The following is a 27,556-nucleotide window of genomic DNA, read 5'->3' as shown; positions in this document are numbered from 1 at the left end:
CTTTGCCCCCTAGTTCTGCTGGATACATACCGCCGCAAGTCGGTAATCTTCGTGCCTATGACGTCATGTTTGTAACTGCTGCCTGCAGCAACCTTCAAACATTTGCACTGTAGCTGCTCTGTGAACTTGTCTTGAGTGTGCTGTACACACACAAACACACGCACACGCATACACACAGCATAACGCCCATCGCTTCTGCCCATCGCGTCGTGTTGTAATGCATCTTGCACGTTAAAATTCTTGGTTGTACGGGGAAAATTAAAGAGACCTTTGGAGAAAAGAGAGCCACTTGTATGAATATCAAGAGCTCAGATGGAAACCCAGTTCTAAGCAAAGAAGGGAAAGCAGAAAGGTGGAAGGAGTATATAGAGGGTCTATACAAGGGCGATGTACTTGGACAATATTATGGAAATTGAAGAGGATGTAGATGAAGATGAAATGGGAGATAAGATACTGCGTGAAGAGTTTGACAGAGCACTGAAAGATCTGAGTCGAAACAAGGCCCCGGGAGTAGACAACATTCCATTGGAACTACTGACGGCCTTGGGAGAGCCAGTCCTGACAAAACTTTACCATCTGGTGAGCAAGATGTATGAGACGGGCGAAATACCCTCAGACGTCAAGAAAAATATAATAATTCCAATCCCAAAGAAAGCAGGTGTTGACAGATGTGAAAATTACCGGACTATCAGTTTAATAAGTCACAGCTGCAAAATACTATCACGAATTCTTTACAGACGAATGGAAAAACTGGTAGAAGCCGACCTCGGGGAAGATCAGTTTGGATTCCGTAGAAATGTTGGAACACGTGAGGCAATACTGACCCTACGACTTATCTTAGCAAATAGATTAAGGAAAGGCAAACCTACGTTTCTAGCATTTGTAGACTTAGAGAAAGCTTTCGACAATGTTGACTAGAATACTGTCTTTCAAATTCTAAAGATGGCAAGGGTAAAATACAGGGAGCGAAAGGCTATTTACAATTTGTACAGAAACCAGATGGCAGTTATGAGAGTCGAGGGGCATGAAAGGGAAGCAGTGGTTGGGAAGGGAGTGAGACAGGGTTGTAGCCTCTACCCGATGTTATTCAATCTGTATATTGAGCAAGCAGTAAAGGAAACAAAATAAAAATTCGGAGTAGGTATTAAAATCCATGGAGAAGAAGTAAAAACTTTCAGGTTCGCCGATGACAATGTAATTCTGTCAGAAACAGCAAAGGACTTGCAAGAGCAGTTGAACGGAATGGACGGTGTCTTGAGAGGAGGATATAAGATGAACATCAACAAAAGCAAAACGAGGATAATGGAATGTAGTCGAATTAAATCGGGTGATGCTGAGGGAATCAGATTAGGAAATGAGACACTTAAAGTAGTAAAGGAGTTTAGCTGTTTGGGGAGTAAAATAACTGATGATGGTCGAAGTAGAGAGAATATAAAATGTAGACTGGCAATGGCAAGGAAAGCATTTCTGAAGCAGAGAAATTTGTTAACATCGAGAATTGATTTAAGTGTCAGGAAGTCGTTTCTGAAAGTATTTGTATTGAGTGTAGCCGTGTATGGAAGTGAAACGTGGACGATAAATAGTTTGGACAGGAAGAGAATAGAAGCTTTTGAAATGTGGTGCTACAGAAGAATGCTGAAGATGAGATGGGTAGATCACGTAACTAATGAGGAGGTATTGAATAGAATTGGGGAGAGGAGGAGTTTGTGGCACAACTTGACAAGAAGAAGGGACCGGTTCGTAGGACATGTTCTGAGGCATCAAGGGATCACAAATTTAGCATTGGAGGGTAGCGTGGAGGGTAAAAATCGTAGAGGGAGACCAAGAGATGAATACACCAAGCACATTCAGAAGGATGTAGGTTGCAGTAGGTACTGGGAGATGAAGCTTGCACAGGATAGAGTAGCATGGAGAGCTGCATCAAACCAGTCTCAGGACTGAAGACAACAACAACAACAACAACAACAACACGGTACGTTTATCCTGTCATTTAAATTAATCCGCATGTACACCTCTTAATGAAAAGGACACAAGATCTGTGAAAATAGTTGAAATCTATTTTTTTTTCAATTTTCTCTAGTACCACTTTTCTCCCTCACTCTCGTTTTGATAAGATGTGTCTTTTCCATGCTTAAAAGTACACACATCAAAAATAGTTTTGCATCACCCCGGGCGCTGATGACCTCGATGTTGAGCGCCCATAAGCCCCAACACACACACACGCATCACCCCCGTTCCTAACACTCCTGAAGATAGATGTTGACTGTGGATATTGTATAACAGGCACAGTCCCTAAGACTGTTTAGAGATGCCACTAAACCCGCCCAGAGATGTAAACAACCATGCATGAGCAGCGCCTAAGACGGAGGGGGTCCGACAGCCGATCTGTTCCAGTCATTCCACCAGGAAGGAGGTACACGGCTCGTGTTGTCTGTAGTTCAACCATCCCTAGATGGTCAATACCGCGGTTCGATCGCGTCCGCATTGTTACTTTGTGCTAGGAAGGGCTCTCAACAAGGAAAGTGTCCGGGCGTCTCGGAGTGAACCAAAACGATGTTGTTCGGACATGGAGAATACACAGAGCGACAGGACCTGTCGATGACAAGCCTCGCTCAGGCCGCTGAAGGGCTGCTACTGCAATGGTTGACCGCTACCTACGGATTATGGTTCGGAGGAACCCTGACAGCAACGCCACCATGTTGAATAATGCTTTTCGTGCAGCCACAGGACGTCGTGTTACGACTCAAACTGTACGCACAAGAGGCTGCATGATGAGCAACTTCACTCCCGACGTCCATGGTGAGGTCCACCTTTGCAACCACGACACAATGCAGCGCGGTACAGATGTGCCCAACAACATGCCGAATGGACCGCTCAGTATTGGCATCACGTTCTCTTCACCGATGGGTGTCTCATATGCCTTCAACCAGACAATCGTCGGAGACGTGTTTGGAGGCAACCCGGTCAGGCTGAACGCCTTAGACACACTGTCCAGCGAGTGCTGCAAGGTGGAGGTTCCCTGCTGTTTTGGGGTGGCATTATGTGGGGGCGACGTACGCCACTGGTGGTCATGGAAGGCGCCGTAACGGGTGAACGATACGTGAATGCCATCCTCCGACAGTGCAACCACATCGGCACCATATTGACGAGGCATTCGTCTTCATGGACGACAAATCCCACCCCCATCGTGCACATCTTGTGAATGACTTCCTTCAGTGTAACGACATCGCTCGACTAGAGTGGCCAGCATGTTCTCCAGACACGAACCCTATCGAACATGCATGGGGTAGATTGAAAAGCGCTGTTTATGGACGACGTGACCCACCAACCACTCTGAGGGATCCAAGCCGAATCGCCGTTGAGGAGTGGGAGAATCTTGGACCAACAGTGCCTTGATGAACTTGTGGGTAGTATGCCACGACAAATACAGTCATGCATCAATGCAAGAGGACGTGCTACTGGGTATTAGAGGTACCGGTGTGTACAGCAATCTGGACCACCACATCTGAAGGTCTCGCCATATGGTGGTACAACATGCAATGTGTGGTTGTCATGAGGAATAAAAAGGGCGGAAATAATGTTCATGTTGATCTCTATTCCAATTTTATGTATAGGTTCTGGAACTCTCGTAACTGAGGTGATGTAAAACTTTTTTTGATGAGTGTAATTTGCAGAATATACAGTGCGTGTCTGTTTTATTGTATTTCTTCTCAATTTGGCCGATAAATTTCTCGGAGCCGAAATCCAGTTCACGGAACAAGACCATAGTAATTAAAGGACGTAATTAAGAGAGACGTTTACTGTAAGTTGACGCTAATGTAAATGAAATTAACATTGCGTAGAGGGCTGCTCTACGCCACAAGCATCTTTGTGTTTTATAAAAAGTTTAGTATCGGTTGTAGACACCTAGGGCAGCAGTCAGTTATGGTGTTATTCGAGTGTGGAAAAATCTAGAAAATCTTCCTTTTATTTTTTCTATATCATTTTTAAGCGACTTAACGCAACAACAGTGATCACCCGTTGTCTGCGCAGCGGTAAATTATAGTTATGTTGCGATTTAATACACGTGTGTTATATTAAATCTCCGGTGCAGACTTGTTCCAGTGAGTTAAAGAAAGAATCCCTTGGGGATGCTGGAACGCCATTAAGCCGTGAGTTAAGGTAACAAGAGCAACAAAATTACAAAGTAATTTACTTGTTCTCCTGCATTTAAATGCTAAAAGTTGCCTATAATTCATGCGCGACTGAAAAGTCAGAGATTTAGACGTTGTCGCTGAATGATAGAAGAGAAGATTTATACCTGAACACTTCAAGAATTATCAGCCACGTGTTCTGCCCAACGGAAGGTCTGAAACCAGCTGGGTGTTCTAGGAAAGGAAACTGAACAATGGTCCTCATTGCTGTGAAGATCTCGGAGAAGTAGAAGAGATGAACTTCAGACGAATTACACTGGAAAGGATAACATAAAGCAGACGTCTCTAACCCAGAAAATTTTATGACTGGCTAAAACAGCCGGTGATATTGCTACTTCCGATTGTGCGGAAGTGTTGGACTCATCGACTTGGCCTGGTAATCCTGGAATGACATACGGTGAAACAAATATAAAAACCTTATTTCGTCTTCCCGGTCTTTCTGGTTGACGGATACTTAAAGGATTTCGGGATTATTTGAGGGAGAAAAAAATGCCTGCATACTTCCTCCTCCCCCCCTTCTTCTTCTTCTTCTTCCTCTTCTTCTTTCTCTTCATATTCTTCTACCTGAAAGGTTTCTGCTTACGCAGATCGTTCACAGAGCTTCTTCCAAGCTTCTGTTTGCACCCACAGTCTATCATTTAGCACCTCCTACCATTGCAGTCCTCTTCAGTTCACATCGCCTTCCACCTGATCTCTCCATCTTGTTCGTGGTCTTTCGGTTGATCTTCGTCCAGATTCTGTTCATTCTAGGGCTCTTCTGGGAAGTATTTCTCGTGCCATTGTTTAATGCGGCAAAACCATTTAAGCCTATTTCCCTCCGTAGTTTCTTTTAGGGGACTGATCTGCAGGTTGTTTCATACGGTTTCATCCCTTATTCTGTCCCTCCCCATCTTATCCAGGATCCCTCGTATAAATCTCATATCTGTTGCTTGTATTCTGCTCGGTTCTTTCTTGGTCAAGTCCAACATTCTGATCCATAGATCAAAATTGGCAGATAATGACTTGTGCATCCTGATCGTTGCTTTGACAGGTACTTTCCAGTTTCTACTATTTTCTATTCTCTCCGAAATTTCATCCTCGATGTTTCCTTTCTGGTTAATTCACTTCCTAACGCTTGAAAGAATCTATTTCTTTAATAATTTTTCCATTGCAAGTTACATACAGTTTTCATTTATTCTTGCTGAGTTTCATTAGTTCACGTTTTCTTAAGTTCATTTCCATGTATGCTTCTTCAATTACTCTCTGCCAGGTATTTACGTGTTCATCCAATTCCTGCCGATTTTCTTCCCAAATCATCACATCATCGGCATATGCTGTGTTTTGCGGACTTTCCTTACGATATCCATTACTGTTTTAAAAAGCACTGGCGAGATCACACTTCCTTGCCGAACCCCTCTTTATGTTAGAAATCATTCTGATTTTTCGCCGCCTATTATAACACAATTCAGGAATATTTGAACATGTTTCTGATTCTCAGTTGCATTTCTTTTGGGAATTTAAGTCTGTTCTGACCTTGCCATATCTCTTCCCTTCTAACAGTGTCATAAACTTTTTTTATATCTATGAAGGCAACATCGATGTCTTTTCCAAATTTCCGAATCTTCTCTAAAATCTGTTGATCTACAGTTGATCTTCTAGGTCGAAATCCTTGTTGTTTCTTCTTTTAACTGTGCTTCTGTCTTATTCCTGATTTTCATCACGCAGGGGCACAATGGTGCTACTCCTCTGTAATCCTCACAGAGTGCTCTATTACCGTTCTCAGCATAGGTACAATAATTGCCTTTGTCTAATCACCAGGAATTTTTCCATATGTCCATAGTATCCTCATTACTCTATACAGCCACTAAATTCGGGTAGGTCCTGCAGCTTTGATCATTTCCACTCTGATGTCTTCTACTCCAAGAGCTGCTGTGTCATTTTTAATTTCTAATACAGCTGTCTGTACATGCTACATCTGCAGGTCTTGTCTTTCTAATTCCTTTCTGATGGTGATGTTTCTTTCGTCTCCCTCTATCTCGTCATGTGTTTTTGTTTCGTCCTGTCCGTCATAAATTTTCTGCAAGTATTCTTCCATATCTTCAAAACTTCTACTTCCTCCCTCCTTCCTCTTCTCTCTTTCCAAGCATTCATGCCGACTTCCGGGGTCTGATGGTTAAGCGAATGTGGCATGTTAATTTTAAGGGGTTGCCGGATGCCCTTCCTGTTGCCACCCTTCCGCCTCCCCCCCCCCCCCCCCCCCAGCACGGAATTAGTGTACCCCAACTGTCTGCATCTAGTGGAATCCATGGAATAGCACAAATGTGTGCAGATGTCTGCGAGCCGTGTAACTGAGGTGGCACGTGGTGACCAGCCCGGTATTCACCTAGTTGGATGTGGAAAACCGCCGTAAAACCACATCCAGGCTGGCCGGCACACCGGCTCTCGTCGTTAATCCGCCGGGCGGATTCGATCAGGGGTCGGCGCGCCTACCCAAGTCCAGGAAGCAGCGCATTAGCGCCCTCTGCTACCCTGGTGGGTCCCCCTGCCTCTTCTGAATACAGTGAAATGTGTTCCCATGTCTACTTGTGAACGTGAATGAGGGGTTTCACAAATCAATCTCATTATGACACCTACAAGAGCTTCATTCTACACTACTGGCCATTAAAGTTGCTACACCAAGACGAAATGCAGATGAAAAACGGATATTCATTGGACAAATATATTATACTAGAACTGACATGTGATTACATTTTCACCCAATTTGGGTGCATAGATCCTGAGAAATCAGTACCCAGAACAACCACCTCTACCGTAATAACGGCCTTGATACGCCTGGGCATTGAGTCAAACAGAGCTTGGATGACGTGTACAGGTACAGCTGGCCATGCAGCTTCAACAAGATACCATAGTTCATCATGAGTAGTGACTGGCGTATTGTGACGAGCCAGTTGCTCAGCCACCATTGACCAGACGTTTTCCATTGGTGAGAGATCTGGAGAATGTGCTGGCCAGGGCAGCAGTCGAACATTTTCTGTATCCAGAAAGGCCCGTACAGGACTTGCAACATATGGTCGTGCATTATCCTGCTGAAATGTAGGGTTTCACAGGGATCGAATGAAGGGTAGAGCCACGGGTCGTAACACATCTGAAATGTAGCGTCCACTGTTCAAAGTGCCGTCAATGCGAATAAGAGGTAACCGAGACGTGTAACCAATGGCACCCCATACCATCACACCGGGTGATACGCCAGTATGGCGATGACGAATACACGCTTCCAATATGCGTTCACTGCGATGTCGCCAAACACAGACGCGACCATCATGATACTGTAAACAGAACCTGGATTCATCCGAAAAAATGATGTTTTGCCATTCGTGCACCCAGATTCGTTGTTGAGTACACCATCGCAGGCGCACCTGTCTGTGATGCAGCGTCAAGGGTAACCGCAGTCACGGTCTCCGAGCTGATAGTCCATGCTGCTGTCGAACTGTTCGTGCAGATGGTTGTTGTCTTGCAAACGTCCCCATCTGTTGACTCTGGGATCCAGACGTGGCTGCACGATCCGTTACAGCCATGCGGATAAGATGCCTGTCATCTCGACTGCTAGTGATACGAGGCCGTTGGGATCCAGCACGGCGTTCCATATTACCCTCCTGAACGCACCGATTCCATATTCTGCTAACAGTCATTGGATCTCGACCAACGCGAGCAGCAATGTCGCGATGCGATAAACCGCAATCGCGATAGGCTACAATCCGACCTTTATCAAAGTCGGAAACGTGATGGTACGCATTTCTCCTCCTTACGCGAGGCATCACAACAACGTTTCACCAGGCAACGTCGGTCAACTGCTGTTTGTGTATGAGAAACCGGCTGGAAACTTTCCTCATGTCAGCACGTTGCAGGTGTCGCCACCGGCGCCAACCTTGTGTGAATGCTCTGAAAAGCTAATCATTTGCATATCTCAGCATCTTCTTCCTGTCGGTTTAATTTCGCGCTTGTAGCACGTCATCTTCGTGGTGTAGCAATTTTAATGACCAGTAGTGTATCTTTAGACCGTCAGCAATCTGATGTTCGTTAAATTGGTAGGTCCTCCACTGCAGTTGCTTCAGTTTATGAGTTATGCACGCTCTTGGTTTATAAACGGCAGACATTGTGTCACTGATATCAAGAGTGAAGTGGGAAGGCGCAATGAATTGACGACAATTTGGAAACTATTATAATGCTAGGTAGTGTTAATGACAATGTAATTTTATAGTTAAATACTCGTAAATAATCAGCTATATTGAAAACTTCAGTAATTATCGCCGCATTATATCTAGCGTGAAAGTCCCCCAAACGTATTTAGAAAAAGAGCACTGGCCAAAGCGATTGAATGTAATATTTGACTAGTCACAGTCCGCACGGATGTATTTAGCCAACCATACTTGAATCGTGACTAAAACGGGGTAAAAGCCCTAATAATGCGTACAATTGAGCGCACACTCTGTCACGCACTTCACAGTGGTTTGCAGAGTATAGATGATAGTCTAAAATATACAGTCACAACATTCTCTGGTGCGAGCTGGACACATTAGCGCTCCAAGCGGTGAGAAAGCACAGTCACATTTGTCATAAGGATAATGTTTGGTTTTAGTTATTTTCTATGTAATTAACGAGGTAGTAGTTGTATTTTTGCCTTCCATGCGGTAGTAAGTTACCAAGACACATGAATGGTGTATTTGCAGCTTACTCTTCTGAAAGCAAGAGAATGTAAATACATGTGTCTTGCATGAGAAGCATGTATTTCTGTAGTTATTGTGATCGGCACTTTCCGTGACACTTAAAAAACCTTATGGACTGTAATGATTCGCCCAATCTTACACCTGACTCGTCTTTCTGCTAAGGAATATTTTTAGAAATATAATTACATTTCCTTCAAAAGCGAATGTGTGGAAGATTCTTGCCGTCAGTTGCTCAGATTAGCAACAGTTGTGGAACTGGTTTCCCCTATGTTCGGAAACAGTTTCATTGCTGTTGACGATTTATTATCACGTCTGAGAGGTTTCCCCTTAAGCCACAGGTGTGGTGGCTTATTTGGTACGTTAAATAACGTTGGTATTACGTCTTCTGGAGTTTACTAGCAATTTATTGTTATTAAACAAAAACATTATTCAGTAAATATCTGTACATTACAAGAGAATCGTAAATAAACCGCCCTGTAGTGTTCGTTTCATACCTCTCAGGGTTCCTACGAAAGTAAAATAAGACAATTGCGGTGTCTTAGTTATTATCGAATTTTATGGCACTGCGTACACTCACTATGTTGCAAATCAATAATAAAGTTATCATTCGCACTCATCCGATCGTATTCAGAAGTGTCGCTTGCTGGCCGCTTGGGGCGCCCCTATCGCTGTGGGCAAGAAAAACTAGATGGAGTGTCGCGACTGTAATGTAGAACTGTGGTATAGCTGTAAATGTCTTTGCTGTAAGCGAACCATTTTCGACTGTCGAAACTGAACAATCCAGTGATAGGGCGATGACTAACAGAACGCAGAATGCTGAGGACACAGCTTGGCATGTGAGGACACAGATAGATCATTTAAATCAATATTAACCAAGTGAACTACAGAAATGCAGCGAGTAATGTCGAGTAAACTGCTAAATTTGCGCTCTGCGTTTATGCGTGACTGAACTAAGGCAGTTTTCACGTGTGTGATGGACGCCAGTCGGCGAGTCACTGGGGGAACAGAGCGTTTGCGCTGTAGCTGGTTTGAACATTTTAGAGGACTGTGCTTTGGTGTGAATAAGCCGTGAACTGTGTTGTATCTGTCATTGAACTGAGACTGTTTTGCGGGTGCCATGAAGTGGGACACTGTGTAGATTACTCGTATACTCTGTAAATACGTCAGTGCCGCATATTTCAAATTGCGCACACTCTGAAATAGCGACCCCAGGTTGGGGTTCTTTTTCGCATTTTTGAGGAGGGGGGGGGGACTTTTAGGAAAATGGAAACATTGGGGACATTTTTGGGAGGAAATTTCGGTACTGGGGAAGTATTTTATCTGTCTAGCCTTATCACTAATGCCATCTCTGATATTTTAGATCATACATCACATGCTTGCAGAATGAAATTTACACTTTGCAGCGGAATGTGCACTGATATGAAACTTCCTGGCAGATTAAAACTGTGTGCCGGACCGAGACTCGAACTCGGGACCTTTGCCTTTCACGGGCGAGCTCTCTACCGTCTGAGCTACCCAAGCACGACTCACGACGCGTCCTCACAGCTGTCTTCGCCAGTACCTCGTCTCCTACCTTCCAAATTTCAGAGAAGCTGTCCTGTGAAACTTGCAGAACCTAGCACTCCTGGAAGAAAGGATCTTGCCGAGACATGGCTTTGCCGAAGCCTGGGGGTGTTTCCAGAATGAAATTTTCTCTCTTTAGCGGAGTGTGCGCTGATATACCCGCAAAGGCAAAGGTCCTGTGTTCGAGTCTCGGTCCGGCACGCAGTTTTAACCTGCTAGGAAATTTCATATCAGCACACACGCCGCTGCAGAGTGAAAAACTTAAATATGTATAATCCATGGAACTTAACAGTAAATGTGTTAATATCATGCAAAGCATGGTACAAAATGTCATTAATGTATCTTCAAAATTGAGTTTGTCGCATCTTTTAAATACTGTGTTTTTGTCACGAACGTCCCCTCTTAAAGAAGAAGGAAACAAGACGCTTGTCCAACGACTGGTGTAAAATAAGACAGAGATTTACTTACACATAAAAATTTGCTAAAAGAAATATTACTCTCAGAACCCGTTGATTATATCTGCTCTCTTCGAATGGACAATGAAACCTTTAATAACTTTTTAAGGCCCTCGTAAAAGAGCAAACTTGTTTGTCAGATTCGCCATTATCTAACCACCGATGTATCAAAATAAGCCTGTACGTGTACCAACGATCTTCGTCAATTTAACTTGACTTTTGAATCAGACGCTGTTCATGTATGCTGTATTTTGATATTAGTGGGACACTCAGAACCTGATAAGTACTTCAACATTCTATGGATGGACAGTAAAATTTTTAATAAAACTGAAACTAAACTCCTCCCAAACAGGCCATGAAGACCACATGAAATGTATCCGCAATTGCGAATACAGAGAACCATCAGGTGTATAATGAAACGATGACACTGAAATTTTGTGCCGGACCGAGACTCTAACCCGGATTTCCCGCCTATTGCGAGCGGTTGCCTTACCATAAGGCTATCCGAGCACGACTCTCGGCCAGGCAGAGTGGGGGTATCTACCCCAGGCAGCAATTTCAGGGGGCGCCAAATTCATGTTCTTGAAGAAAAAGAGAAAAAAAAAACATGTTTCACAAAGCTCCTAGCACGTTGGTCTATCGATTATTCATATGATTTTGAAACGCATCCCCGTTGGCTTTTGAACACATTCTAAGTTGGTTTCTGATCGAATCATGAAGTTGATTTTTGAATTCGTGCATAGTGTACGTGATGTCTCTGCCAGGGGAATCCCCGTCGCATGTATAAATAAAAAACTTTCCCGCTGACAAAAGCGGAAGGGACTATACTAACTGAACAGAATAACCGCAATGGGTGAATGCCAGTCGCTGTGTGTTTATGTGGTTTATTGGGTGTGCGAATGATTAGCGTTGTTATAATTACTACCGAAATCCGTATATTCAGACTACCAGAGTGTAAATTAACAACAAAATGATCATTTGTGCCAACACAATCTCGCTTTATCGGTGTGTGCTACAGTTGCTGCAATATTAGAAAGGTCTGTTTCGTTTTATATAGTAGACAATGACAAAATAGACGTAATCAAATCGAGAAACCACACCAGTCTTGGGTACTATTCGTATAACAGCTTTTTCAGTAGTAGGCAACGACATTTTGATTTTTCATATAGCAAAACGTTTGACGAACTTTGATGAAGTAATAGATTCTTTCGCAGAAAGGAAAGCACTCCGTGTGAAGCTGTAGCAAAATTACAGAGAGGAAAAAAATATTGGGATCTAAGGATTGAAGAAATGTGAACTGTCTTGCTTGCCTACTGCCTTTACTGGTTTTATGTTTCCTATTTTTAATTTTATGCCACGAAAAAGACAAAATTATTAGGTAATAGGCGATAAATAGTGCAAATTTACTGAAGAGTTCTTATTCTTTGGGATACAAATAATCCCACCCAGCACTAATTGTGAGGATTTTTTTTTTTTAAAAAAAAGGGGGGCAGGATGTCAAACCTGCCAACTGGTTTGATGGCTTCCATTACAAAATATACTCGATTGAATTCCACAGAACGAAATATAGTGATGTCCGATAGAAGAATGCTGTGTAAAGAGGGGTGACACTGCACTTTGGCACACTTCGGCCAAATAATATGTCTTACATTTCCTCGAACATATGTGTTTTATATATCAAAAGTCGCTTGCCAGGTGTCGGCGGATAAATGCGATATTGCAGTGGCTTTGTTATTACATATTACGATGCAATGTTTCTTCGGACATGCATACATGTCCCAAGAAACAGGCACTGAGGCAACTACAGCCATTATGAAACACATGAAATGTATTCGCAGTTGGGAATGTGGACAGTCATCAGCTGTATAAGGGAATGACGACAGTGAAAATTACATGGGAGCGAAAATCGATTGTGGAAGTAGAAAATCAAGGGCTAGAAAATGATTATGTATTCCTAGTTCCTGCAACCAGTCACATTTTATTTTATGCATAATCTAACATAATGCAACGTGTTTCGAACATGTTCTGTTCATCTTCAGTCGTTTCTTTATACATACATACATATAGAGAAATGTTACTTAAAAATAAACAGTCTTAAACTAGATTAATCTAGAACTGTTTGTCCATTGTTTTTTACTGTAGCTGCTGGTGTGGCATTTGTGGGGAGGGAGGGGGGCAGTGTATGGCTAGAAATCGAAATCAGTAAGTGATCAACTGTCATATAAAAGCCTTTCACACTATTTTCGTAATACATAACTGATGCAAATCTATCTGCATCCTATACAGGCTGTGATATACATAGTCAACCCAAGGAAGAAAATCAGCAGAAGACATCACTGATTTCGATTTCCAGACATACACTGCCCCCCCTCCTTGCCCCCCAAATGCCACACCAGGAGCTACAGTAAAAAAACAATGTACAAAGAATTCTAGACTAATCTAGTGTATGACTGTTTATTTGTAAGTAACATTTCTCCATATGTATGTATGTATGTATGTATGTATAAACGCCTGAAGATCAACAGAACATGTTCGAAACGCATTGCATTATGTTAGAGTAAGCATAAAATAAAAAGTGAGTGGTAGCCGAAACTTGAAATAAATAATTATCCCACACAGTCACGGTGCACAAACATAGCAATTATGGCTGAAAATAGCTAGAAACTGATTTCCAGAATTGATTTTGGGGTGTTTAACACGACCATCCAGAAAATAGTATTGTGATATTAATTAACGAAATCTGATTTTGCGAGCCCCATGTAAACATAGTAGTTCTCCTTTACATTTTCTTTTGTATAATCACTACAAAAGTTGGAAATTACGAAAACTGATTTTATGGGACTAAATAATTTTTCAGAAATAATTTTTATTGTACAGTATAATTAGAAAAAGTAATTTTTTTTGCTATGAGTTAGTATTTTTGTGAAGGGGTCCAGTGTGTGATTATTATTTGCATAATTTCTACTCCAAAAGTAAATTTGTTATTATTTTATCTGAATTTAGGGTTAAAAAATGATTAGGCATTTAATGAACTTACTGATACCGTGCTGTGAGACAAACCCATTGAAATAGAAATAAACCTATTACAAAGCCCCCACGGAGACAGACACGCCCACACGTGACCTCACGCCTGTTGCAGTGCGTGGCGTGGTTCGGCGCGGCGGCCCTGGTGTCGACGCCTGCACAGTTGCTGGTGGCCCGGCTGGACCCCTTCCCTGGTGGCGACGGGCCGAGCCAGCAGGTGGAGGTGCACGTGGCCGTGGGTGGAAGTCTGGTGCTGCCCTGCCAGCCGCCCCCGAGTGTGCCACCACCCGCGCTACTCTTCTACCGGGACGAACACCGTCTCCAGCCCAGGAGCGCCGCTGCTCAAGCCGGTAAGTGCCAGTGGCATAACTAGGCTGAGGCAGTGGGAGCAGAACACCGGAAATAATAACCTCCCCCCCCCCCCCCCGAGTCACTCCAAAAAAAAATGCACACTATTTTTGTAAAAATACAGTACACAGTATGTGTGAAAGTTTTACAGTGTATAGATACATCCTTCCCACTTGTTTTCAAACTTAGTTCAACCTGTTCCCGTGAGTGGCACTGTCACAGCATGTCTTCAAGATGGGTGCTACACTTTATGTCCATCAGAAGCAATGTACTGTAATAGAATTCCTGTGCTGTGAAAACAAGGCATTGGGAAACATCCACAAGAAGTTGAAAAAGGCATATGGAGATGCTGCTGTCGATTGCAGTACAGTTAATCAGTGGGCAAGCAGGTTATGTGATGAAAGCGGGCACGGCAATATTGAGGATTGTCTCGCAGCGGCAGGCCTCGTACTGCGCACACCCTAGACAATGTGCAGAGAGTTAACGAATTGGTGACTGCTGACAGATGCATCACAGTGAATGAATTGTCAAGCTATGTAGGGACAGGGGAAGGAAGTGTTTGCAGAATACTGAAATTGTTGGCGTTAATAAAGTTTGTGCCAGGTGGGTTCCCAGGATGTTGACAGTGGCTCACAAAGAAAGAAGAAAAACGGCATGCAGCAAACTTTTGGAACAGTACGAGAGTGGTGGAGGTGAATTTCTTGGAAGAATTGTGACAGGTGATGAATTATGGCTCCATCATTTTTCACCAGAGACGAAGAGGCAGTCAATGGAATGGCATCATGCAAATTCACCCAAGAAAAAAAGAATTCAAAAGCACACCTTCTGCTGGAAAAGTTATGGCTACGGTGTTTTTCAATTCCGAAGGACTCTTCCTTCTGGACATCATGCCAAGTGGAACCACCATAAATTCTGATGCATATGTGACGACACTGAAGAAACTTCAAGCTCGATTGAGTCATGTTCGACATTGGCAAAAGCAGGATGTTTCGCTGTTGCACGAAAATGCATGGCCACATGTCAATCAAAAAACCATGTAAGCGATCACAAAACTTGGATGGACAACACTGAAACACTCGCCTTACAGTCCTGACCTGGCTCCATGTGACTATCATCTCTTTCGAGAACTGAAAGACTATTCGTGAAACAAGGTTTGAAGATGATGACTCCCTTGTGCACACTGCCAAACAGTGGCTCGAACAGGTTGGTCCAGAATTTTACCGTGCAGGTATACAGGCGCTGGTTCCAAGATGGCGTAAGGCAGTTGAGAGAGATGGAAATTATGTGCAGAAATGAAAATATTGTTCCTAAAGGATGTATCTACACAATGCAGAACTTTCAAACATGCAGAATAAAAGATGGATTTAAAAAAATTGTGTTTGCATTTCTTTTGAAGTGACCCTTGTAACTTAGAAAATGCTGACTGTACATTCACAAATACCCATACTGTAACACGGTCATGGTATAAAGTCACTTAGGAGGCACGTGAACGTGTTGAATATATACAGTACTACTGAATGAAGGCTGGACTGCTTGCTAATCAAAAAGGACTGCTTCAAAAATAGTGTGACTTTATTGCTCATAATGATGTGATTCAGATTTTGCCATCCTCAGATATCTGTTAAAAATGGTAAAGATACACTCCTGGAAATGGAAAAAAGAACACATTGACACCGGTGTGTCAGACCCACCATACTTGCTCCGGACACTGCGAGAGGGCTGTACAAGCAATGATCACACGCACGGCACAGCGGACACACCAGGAACCGCGGTGTTGGCCGTCGAATGGCGCTAGCTGCGCAGCATTTGTGCACCGCCGCCGTCAGTGTCAGCCAGTTTGCCGTGGCATACGGAGCTCCATCGCAGTCTTTAACACTGGTAGCATGCCGCGACAGCGTGGACGTGAACCGTATGTGCAGTTGACGGACTTTGAGCGAGGGCGTATAGTGGGCATGCGGGAGGCCGGGTGGACGTACCGCCGAATTGCTCAACACGTGGGGCGTGAGGTCTCCACAGTACATCGATGTTGTCGCCAGTGGTCGGCGGAAGGTGCACGTGCCCGTCGACCTGGGACCGGACCGCAGCGACGCACGGATGCACGCCAAGACCGTAGGATCCTACGCAGTGCCGTAGGGGACCGCACCGCCACTTCCCAGCAAATTAGGGACACTGTTGCTCCTGGGGTATCGGCGAGGACCATTCGCAACCGTCTCCATGAAGCTGGGCTACGGTCCTGCACACCGTTAGGCCGTCTTCCGCTCACGCCCCAACATCGTGCAGCCCGCCTCCAGTGGTGTCGCGACAGGCGTGAATGGAGGGACGAATGGAGACGTGTCGTCTTCAGCGATGAGAGTCGCTTCTGCCTTGGTGCCAATGATGGTCGTATGCATGTTTGGCGCCGTGCAGGTGAGCGCCACAATCAGGACTGCATACGACCGAGGCGCACAGGGCCAACACCCGGCATCATGGTTTGGGGAGCGATCTCCTACACTGGCCGTACACCACTGGTGATCGTCGAGGGGACACTGAATAGTGCACGGTACATCCAAACCGTCATCGAACCCATCGTTCTACCATTCCTAGACCAGCAAGGGAACTTGCTGTTCCAACAGGACAATGCACGTCCGCATGTATCCCGTGCCACCCAACGTGCTCTAGAAGGTGTAAGTCAACTACCCTGGCCAGCAAGATCTCCGGATCTGTCCCCCATTGAGCATGTTTGGGACTGGATGAAGCATCATCTCACGCGGTCTGCACGTCCAGCACGAACGCTGGTCCAACTGAGGCGCCAGGTGGAAATGGCATGGCAAGCCGTTCCACAGGACTACATCCAGCATCTCTACGATCGTCTCCATGGGAGAATAGCAGCCTGCATTGCTGCGAAAGGTGGATATACACTGTACTAGTGCCGACATTGTGCATGCTCTGTTGCCTGTGTCTATGTACCTGTGGTTCTGTCAGTGTGATCATGTGATGTATCTGACCCCAGGAATGTGTCAATAAAGTTTCCCCTTCCTGGGACAATGAATTCACGGTGTTCTTATTTCAATTTCCAGGAGTGTACATGAAAATTACAAAACAGGATCAGAATAGTGATATACAAGAGCAACTCTCAGTTGTACAAATAAGGTACATAAGCAAAAATATTTTTAGGAGCAACATGCTAAACGTTATAAGATGTGTGTATAACAATCGTAAGCAGATTAGTCAAAAAATTTTAACATGAAGCATAGAGATGAACATTCATGCAGTTACTAGAGATGGTGGCGCCATACTTCGCCATAATTCCCAGCATAGTCCAAAAAATTAAATCACAGAAACACAACTGTCAAGTATACATGATACAATTATAACAGTAAAACGGCTGCTGTCAGGTGGCAGAATAGAAACGGATGTGATACCTTACATTGTCAAGATTGACAGGGAACTTAATTTATGTAGAATAGAAGTTCAACAACAAAACAATTACAAAATTTAACATGTAAAATAAAACTAATAAGCCTTATTGGCAGCTTATTAGTTGTGGCAGAGTAGTAGCAACATTGGCATCACACATCATTGAACTTGACAATGGATACAATAAAAGCTAAACAACAAGTTATGTAAAATTATGACTCAAATAAGAAAAAAAATTGTTTGAGGCATATTGGCTGATGTCAGCTTGTAATAAAAGCTAACAGATGAAAGGAGCACAAGACCTATGATGAGTGTCTTTAAAAAAATGGTAAACTTGTAGAAATGGAATAAGCAACATAATTGTACCATGATATAAAGACACATATCTTTCCAAGAATCATAAAGGTACAGTTTGTTACTGCTAGTATAAAAAGTTAAGACTTACACAGATAGGAATAAGAGACTGTTTCAATGCATACTGAATTTCATATTAGGTAAAAACTATTCATGGAACAGTAACAACAGTGTGCATAATGTCCATAGTCTGAGGAGTGGGGGTCCTTTGAATCTGAGCTGCATGGATTCCAGCCACTTCAGCCTGTGCTGACTGCTGTATTTGGGTATTTCGTTTACCAGTTACAACTCACAGTGGACTTACATGGAACACTGCATATAACTGTGATCATTCCAGAGATCTATAAGTTTGTAACTTTTGGAAAAAAAAGAAAACATAAATAGTAATAGTACTTAGCTTTTGACTTTCTTGCCACAATAACCCAAAAGAAATTTCTACAGGCCAATGATGAATAGACTCAATTAGAACAATAACAAAAATATATTCTACTTAACTCTGATGCAGGATAAACTGGTTCAGTGTTGTTATCATATATTAATAACTTGATACACTTTTATCATTACACAGCTTTTATTTTTCCCAGGTGCAATACATAGTGACAAATATCTTCTGTCATTAACCCTGACTCGCAGTGAGCTGTACAATTTTCAGTCTAAAACTCAGTGCGAATGTTTGGAAGTACAACTGCTTGTAAATATTGAAAACAGCTAAGTTAAATTATCTGAACAATTCTTGTTCTTTTACTGGCTAACAGTTCTTAGGTACAAATCCATCAGTGGAATAGGAGGAATCGCCCAGGAGAAATAATTTTAAATTAGATTTGAAATTTGCTTCACTACCTGTAAGATATTTTACATTATTAGGCAAATGATCAAAAATTTTTGTTGCTGCATACTGAACTCTTTTCTGATTCACTGACAGTAGTAACAATGGCTAATAAGTCATTTTTCCATCTAGGAAAAAGGAGTTTCTCAAGTACAAAATCATTATGTATTGACAGTTTTACACATAAATTCACTCAGGAATAGTTTTAACATTCTAAAAAGGATTTTGTGTCATGTTTTTACTGTTCTATACAAACAAATTCTTAGGTAACTTCATTTTTTTTCTGGAATTTTATCCAAATGCTTTTGAAACAAATAGTACACACACTGATATTACCATAAAATAAATATATGCCATACAGGAAACGTTAGTTACAGCTCAACACAATAAAATGAAACATCCTTTGTTAGTATGAGAAAGTATGCTTGGTGTCGGGTTATTTAGCAATGATGAATTCTGTTCTCCACATTATCTAACATTGGCAATTGCATTATACAACTTCTGTTGGGTTGGAAATAACACTATTGTCCATTTTTTAACAGATTCAATTCCTCAAGTACGTCCCCAGTTTCTACTCAACATTTATGATGTAACATTCAGTTATTTACTGCAACATTGCCATAGTAGTTCTTGATGGAAATGCAAGTATCATTGTTCCGTTTTATTACAGGACCAGGAAGACTGCTCCTTACTTCCCTGAGCGAGTCTGACTCTGGTAACTACACGTGTGAGGCTGTGAATGACATCACAGGGCAGCTGGTGAGGTCACCCCGTATCTTCTCTGTGACTGTCACGAGGGACCCACCGCGCTCAGCGCCCCGTTTCCTGGATGACCCCGTCCCACTGCGGAGGTACCCTGTCAGGGCAGGTGAGTGTTCTCTCAACTGGATCGAAACTTCAGGCATCACTCACTTCATAAACTTTTATTTCTTTTCTGTTTGTACCTTATGAGAAAGCATGTACTGTTTCAGTTTATAATGTGGGCTTTTCAAAGATTAGAGTGCTAGGGTAGGACAGAGGGAAATGAGTTGGTGAGTTTTAAGTAAGACTGGGGCTTTTCATCCAGATGACCAATTTTGTGTGTATTCTGTTACATTAGTTTGTGCATGGTTTAGGCTGGCCCTCTCTAAGCATTATTACATTAACAGTTTTCACATTGTGTTGGATGTCTGCTTGTGATTACATATACACAGCAGTGACACTATAGACACTTCATAGGACAGTGCTCCATAGGAGCCATAACAAATACATTCCAACTAGTTTTGTGGCAGATTGTTCCTAAAGCAACATACAAGATCTACATATGAGGTTATAATAAAAAATCTACATACATGGCGAATTTTAATAACCATTGACTGTGCATGTTTCAACCACAGGTCATGGGTAGTAATGCCCAAAAGTGGTGTGGCAAAAAAGTTCGAATAACCTCTTCGGATCCACTAGCAGAAAAACGAGTTTATACACATAGTATTTCTGTTACATGTAATCACTTGATTAAGAAGGTGAAGAAAATGTAATTATTTACAAGAATTGTTGGCTAGCTCAGTGGTTCCCAACATGGGGATAATTACCCCATGAGGAGTAAAATGTAATTTTCTGAGGGATAAAAGCAGAAGGATTCGATTGTATTTCACCAAAGAAACTGAATTATTTTTAAAAAGTCATTACTATTACACTATTTCATAAGACTGTGAAGATGATTATATATATATTTTTTTTCAAGTACTAGCAGTAGCATGTGACAAAGTGTGGTGGAGGTTACAGCTTGTGAAATGAATGCATGAATATCCTTTTCCTCAAACAGACCACCCACTACACATGTACGTACTTTGTGCCACACATTTTGATACATGTATATGACATACAGCACATATTAAAATGCCTTCTCCGAGTTGTTGGTAGTTCCCAAAATAGACCAGGAACTGCGTCATTATTTAGTGAGTTTTCTTTCGTGGGAGACAACATTCATGTACAATTTTTTGAAAGAAATTTCTTTCATGTAACTGTTAATTGTTCATTTATTTTGAACAATTGTGATTTCAGTTTTGTAGCCATTTTCAAGTGCATATTGAAATATTAAAATATTTAGGACATGTTGACGATGACACATCTCAGACACGTCAGACGTAGTTTAATATTTCAACATGCACTAGAGAATCACTACAAATGATTGTGTAAATTAAATACTTCATTATTCATTTTGCAATGGATAAATGGACTAATTGAGAATGTAACACAACAGTAACTATATAATGGCTGCTACTTTGATGTAGGGCCTGCATTTTATTATTATTATTTTTATTATTATTAGTGGCAGTGGCCATAAACAAAGCATTGGCTGTCTGAGGTCTTCAGTTTCTTCCAGTTCAGAAGTAAAGGATGGAGCAATTATCTGACTTAAGAAATGTAACTTATCTATAAAAAGATGCTTAAAAATTAGCAATACTGATAGTCTCATTAGTTTGTGGTTAAATAAAACATGTACACCTCATTTATCCTTTGTCATTTTAAAAATAAAGGTGGTCAAAGAATATTATTTTTATTTCTAAATTTTAGTTAGGCGCTAATAATGACTGCAGTGCAGGGAATGGGATGTCAGGGGTAATACATGATTACATTATTCAATCTGGACACTGAGCAAGAGTAGAAAAAAAGAAGGAGCAATTTGGAAAGGCAATTAAAATTCAGGGAGTAGAAATAAAAACTTTGAGGTTTACCTATAACATTGTAATTCTGTTGGAGACAGTAAAGGACTTTGGACAACACCTGAATGGAATGAGTAGTGTCCAGGAAACAGACAAGATGAACATCAACAAAACTAAAACAAATGCAGTGGAATGTAGCTGGATTAAATCAGATGATGCTGAGGGAATTAGATTATGAAATGAGACACTAAATTTACTAGATAAGTTTTGCCATTTGGGCAGAAAATCCATTGATAGTGGCCAAAGCAGAGAGGATATAAAATGCAGGTTGCAAATGACAAGAAAATTCTTTACATTCCGAGTGACCCTCGTAGCTATTTGTTTAAATTTTGAATCTCTTTTTGCTCATTCAAATCCTGTCTTTTTCTCCCAGGAACTTCTTGTTCATCCTGCTACACATCTTCTATAATTTTACTTCCAGTTTTGTGCAGCAGCTTTTCACATACACACACTAAGTTTGTTCCAGTTTATGATGTTATGTCTTACTCTTCTATAATTTTACTTCCAGTTTTGTGCAGCAGCTTTTCACATACACACACTAAATTTGTTCCAGTTTATGATGTTATGTCTTACTTGTTTCCCATATGTTGCATTTGACATTTCAGGTGATAATGTGACATTACCCTGCTGGGCACTCGGACATCCGACTCCAGTGACGAACTGGTTCCGAGAAGGTAACCACAAATTGCACCCCACGCGCTCTGCCATGGTTCCTGGTGGACTGATGCTGACAGGGACCACACTGGAAGATACAGGCCGCTACAAGTGCATCTTGGAAAATTCACTAGGTTCTGTCTCGCTGGAAGCACTAGTTGAAGTTTTGGGTATGTAGCTTCATACTTTGTAGCTGAGGTCTACTCTGAACTGAGAGCAGAAACAGTATTTTGTGTTATCCTGTTCATTTTATTATTTTCATTTTAACTTTTGTAACCAGAAATAACATAAAACAATTTATAATTAATTATTCAGGATGTATACACGCTGGGACAATCAGGAAATCTGGGAAAAATTGGAATTTTTTCATCCATGAGATATCTAGGAAAAAATTAGGATTTTTTTTAGAATTCTGAGAATTTTAGTTATCAGTCAAATTTGTGTAATTTTATTGGGTAAGAATGGATATTCTAGGTTAGAGCCCACTACTGCAGAATAATACTGCAGTAGCAAAACATAAATGAGAGAATAATACCAAAATAAAATTTTAGTTGCAATGAAAAGGCACCATTTACAACTACAAAACACAGTGCTTACACAAATGTTTGCTGACAGAAAAATATATCAAAGGCTTTAGGACGAAAAATATGCAATACTTCATAACAACAAACTGCTTTTGATGAGTGTAATGTCACAACTGTGTACATTTCTAACAGGCCACAGAAAAATTTGCAAGTGGTGGTTTGAGAATTGTTTCTTTCAAAATAAATTTAGATGAATTGTCTTAAGTTTGGGAATGGGCGATGAATTTCTTAAATCGTAGAGTGTTTCTACTCTCACTCAAAATTAACTCTTTGAGGACCAGCCACTTAGAAAAATGTTGGGCACAGAAGACCAGCCATTTAAGCCATTATTTAAAATTTTACTGGCACATTTGTGTTCGATATATCTTAAATAACTCATGTGAAAAAAGACCATACTTCAAGGTTAGTTTTTCATATTTATTTTAGGTCTTTCATAAATTACAAATTATGCATTAATGATGACAAAAAGTATAATCATCTTTAGGAAGGAGGGGGGGGGGGGGTGTTCATGAGCGATTTCACATACAGTTGGCTTTTTTATGGAAAATTCAAAATACTTGATAAAACATATATCCAACCAGGTAAACCCTAAAATATTCAGTGTGCAGCAATGAAATTTATAATCACGCTTGTCAGAAATATTCAGCTGCTGCAATTTAAGCCAGGCATTTGGTTGTGATCAGTCAGTCATGCTGTACTTCATTCAAGCTCTCTGCTTCGGACACACCTCCACTACAGATGCCCTTTTGAAGGTTATGTATAGTGTCGCCACCAATCGGAACTTCATGAAACTATAGGGGCATCACAGATATTCATAGGCACTTGTAGAATGTCTTTAGCGACCTGGCAGTGAACAAAAGTGTAGGGAGTCATTGGGCGAGACGTTTGTCATCATCACAACAAGATCGTGCAATCCTATCTGATATCCTGTGTGCCAACCAACTGAAGTGGGAATTTCCACAATGTGCCAAAACAAATTCTACATCTTTTCAACTGCATTGGCAAATGGCGGAAGCAAAGTTGTACACATTACACACACACACACACACACACACACACACACACACACACACACACGCCACAGTTAGGTGCAGGCATTCCAAACTATAGTGCACCTCATACATATTGTGATGGCTTATAGTTTTTGGTTTTTATATCAATTTGTTTGAGTAGGAAATTAAAGAAAAATATATTTAACAAATTTATTTGACCATTTATGAAATTTAAATACCAGTTTATAAGAAGATAACTAATGCAGTTGTTCATTTGTCCCATACACCTTTGAGTTCTTTTACAGAATATAACTTTCTTTTGTTGAATGCCTTAACTGGCAGTTGAATTTTGAAAATTACATCAGATTCATTGTACATAAGAAGATCACTTTGTTTTGGTCAAATTCACCATTTCCTCTTTTTGCCATGCAACTCACTTCTGTTCCAGTTTTACAAACTGTTATGACTCTTCCTTCCCAGACTTCACTCTCATTGCCTTCATATTTGATAATGACAAAATCTTTAATTTCAGATGCTTCCCTTTGACTCATATTTTTTTAAGTATTTCCCTTAAACATAAGTCCATTTTATCTGGTGCATAAGGGCAAAATTGCCTTCCACCTTTTTTAATTTGATGTTTATTGTTCATTATTTCCTGTAGTATAACTTGCTATTTGTATTAAAAAACTATTTTAATACAGGTGTAAATACTGTACCAGCAGTGCAAAATAATTTGACATGAACACCATATAGGTCGAAACTTATTTTTAAGTTTCTTATAAAATATCATACAGGATGGTGCAAAAAATGATCAGATATTTGTTTCTGTAAAAAATATTTGTTTCAGTCAAAATACAAATGTAAAATGCAACACATTAACAGTGTACCTGAATGTTATGTTCTGCTTATCATGCGTTCAATTTGATCACCATTATGTGTACCAACTTCTTCATCAGAAACTGCTGTGTTTTGAATTACTCATTACACACATCCTCTGCTATCTCATTGCATGCCTCAGCTACCAGTTCTCACAGTTCCATCACTGTACAAGGATGTTTAGAAGAAATTTTTTCCTTCACAGATCCCCAAAGAAAAAAAATCACACAGATTCAAGTGTTTCTGAAAATACATTTGTCTTGAAAGTTTCATGCAGGAAGTCTGAAACAACATTAGCTGTGTGTGGTTAGACATCATCCTGCATGAACCTCTGGTTTTCTAATTGAAACTGTTTTGCAGAGGAACAAAATTATTACGTATCATGTTTAGATACATTCACTGTTCACTGTGTGTTCAAAAAAGAATGGCCCTGTCACCTGAGGTAGTGGCCCATACTGTAATCTGATGTAGCGTGATGCACCATCTCATGAAAAGCATTTGGATTCTCGGAAACCCAAAAGTGCACATTTTGTTTATTTACAGTGCATCAAGGTGAAAATATGCCTCAACTGAAAACCAAAATTAGTTCAACACTACGCCTCGACTCATAACCCATTCAGCGGATGTTTTCTTCGATGTTTGTTGTCTGTCGTTAATTTAGGCAACACTGCTTCTTTGTGTGGGTACAAATGCAAATCAGTTTTTAAAATTTGTTGTACAAATTGTCTATAAATCCCAAGCTGTGCTGTTGTTTTCCCTGTTGATTTGCCTGGGCTTCGCAGTAACGCTGCTCTGACAGCTATTACGTTCTGTGGAGAACGGAACAATGGCAGATCATTCACTTCCTTTGAGGTACCGAAGCATCACTATTAAATGTCTCATAATGTCTACATATTGTTTTAAATGAGAGTGACCACTGAGTTTTAAAATGTGCATGAAACCAATTCTCTGAAACACCACACTTATTGTTTCACAAAAAAATAACACAGTTACAATGTTCTATTCAACAGTCAGTCTTCCTGTGTCAGCCATAGTGGACCAATACATAAACGTTGCACGTGGAAATAAAATAAACTAATCTCCTTGAGATACTTTCATGTCTGTCAACATAACACAAAGTAACAAATGATAACCAAAAAAATTAATGACAAAACAAATGTAGGATAATTTCGTGCACCGCCCCGTGTAATGCAAAATTTATTCAAAAATGTCTGAGACAAAGCATTGCTAAATATTGAGAAATAAGAATAGTATACAGCATTATGTAAATTCCCTTACCCATCTATGATCACACACAAAGGTTTGCTACAAAAACAAAATTACGTTGACTTCTCAAGAAAGTTTGACAGCAACTGATGCTTTCCAAGTATGCCAGTGTAGTAATTTGGCAGTTTTGTAGAGTGCAGCACCTATTGCGTTTCCAAATGTAGCAGAAAAGAAATTCACACAGTTTGTTCAGGTGTACACAGCAATGTAATTTGAGACTTACTGTTAGGACCATTGTTACAAGTCCAGACTATAATTACAACAAACTGGCTTAACATCTGCTGCTTTGCTAGTGTAGACTGTATGGCTTGTAGAGATTTTTTTTTTGTTTTTATGCAATCAAATTTTTATTTTGTTCACAAATTGCAACACCTTCCAAGCTTTTCACACTAATTAAGGCCATGTAACCATGGTTTTATCTGAATGTATTTCTGATCAAAAATCAATTCTGGTAGCTGGAGTCCAAAGTTTTTGTTAATTGTGCCTTTTGCATTCTCGTGGAGATATTTCCATAGCAACTTTCATCCCTTAACAAATATTTCTTTACATCTAACCGAGAAGTGAAATACCAGTTGCCATAAATTTAGCTTTAAATTTTTTTTAGTGTAATTTAGATTTAATTTTTTTTAATGTAACAAAATATTTTCTTAAAAACTTACAGCCACTATTGCACTCTCCTAGGGGTTGAATTTCCAGAAGCACTGAAACATGTATTTTTTTCTCTTTTTTCCATTTCAAACCAAGAAGTTAAATGCCAATTGTCATAGATGTAGCCTTAAAAATCCTTTAGTAGTTCTGTAGAAATTATTTATTTAAAAAAAAATCTTTCAACCACTATTTCACCCCTTTAGTGGTTGAATTTCCAAAAATGTTGAAACACATATTTTTAATTTTCTGACTGAGATACCTGTTTTTGTAGATCTAGCTTCAAAATTCCCTTAGTAGAGACAGACTTTCAAAAAGCCTGTCATCCACTATTTCAACCCCTTAGGAGTGGAATTTCAGACAATCCCTCTTAAACAATGCCTACATTATAAGATCCACACCATCTCCAGACTTCAACTTTCTATCCTTAGCAGCTTGGGCTGAGCGATGATGAGTTAATGACTCATTCTGACCCTATTTCCCTTCCTTAGGGGTTGAACTTCCAAAAACAGTGAAACACTACATCTCCTTAGGGATGAATTTCAAAAACAGTGACATGTGTATGTTTTATTTCTAACATGGAAGCCAAATACAAATTTTCATAGATTTAGCTTAAAAGAACGCTTGTACAATGAAATATTTCCATGAAAACTTTCATCCCCCATTTCACCCTGTAGGGGATGAATTTCCAAAAACAGTGAAACATGTATTTTTTCATTTCTAACTGAGAAGCCAAATTTAAATTTTCGTGGATTTATCTTTAAAAAGCTTTCGTAATAAAATATTTTCATAAAAAGTCTCATCCCCAATTCCACCCTCTTAGTGTCTCAATTTCCCAAAACACTGAAACACATTTTTTTTTATTTTTAATTGTGAAGTTAAATGCCAATGTTCGTGGGTGTAGCTTTCAAAAACTTAAGCAGTTCTTTAATAGTGACATATTTTAATAAAAAGCTGCCACTCACTATTTCA

The 27,556-nt window shown here is 40.7% G+C and overlaps 1 protein-coding gene across 3 annotated transcripts in view; it reads left to right on the top strand.

Moving 5' to 3' along the window:
• Window positions 1-27,556, top strand: part of LOC126210097 (interference hedgehog) — a 640,582-nt gene that overhangs the window by 536,242 nt on the left and 76,784 nt on the right. For all 3 annotated transcript variants that reach the window (XM_049939232.1, XM_049939231.1, XM_049939233.1), the window contains exons 4-6: window positions 14,054-14,288; window positions 19,533-19,730; window positions 22,173-22,391. In XM_049939232.1, the coding sequence (XP_049795189.1) occupies window positions 14,054-14,288; window positions 19,533-19,730; window positions 22,173-22,391 (652 nt within the window). The remainder of the gene's footprint in view (window positions 1-14,053; window positions 14,289-19,532; window positions 19,731-22,172; window positions 22,392-27,556) is intronic.

The sequence above is a fragment of the Schistocerca nitens genome, chromosome 10 (genome assembly GCF_023898315.1).
Source record: "Schistocerca nitens isolate TAMUIC-IGC-003100 chromosome 10, iqSchNite1.1, whole genome shotgun sequence".
In the NCBI taxonomy this organism is placed as follows: domain Eukaryota; kingdom Metazoa; phylum Arthropoda; class Insecta; order Orthoptera; family Acrididae; genus Schistocerca; species Schistocerca nitens.
The sequence above is the reverse complement of the archived record's forward strand: the minus strand, read 5'-3'. Positions and strand labels throughout refer to the sequence as shown.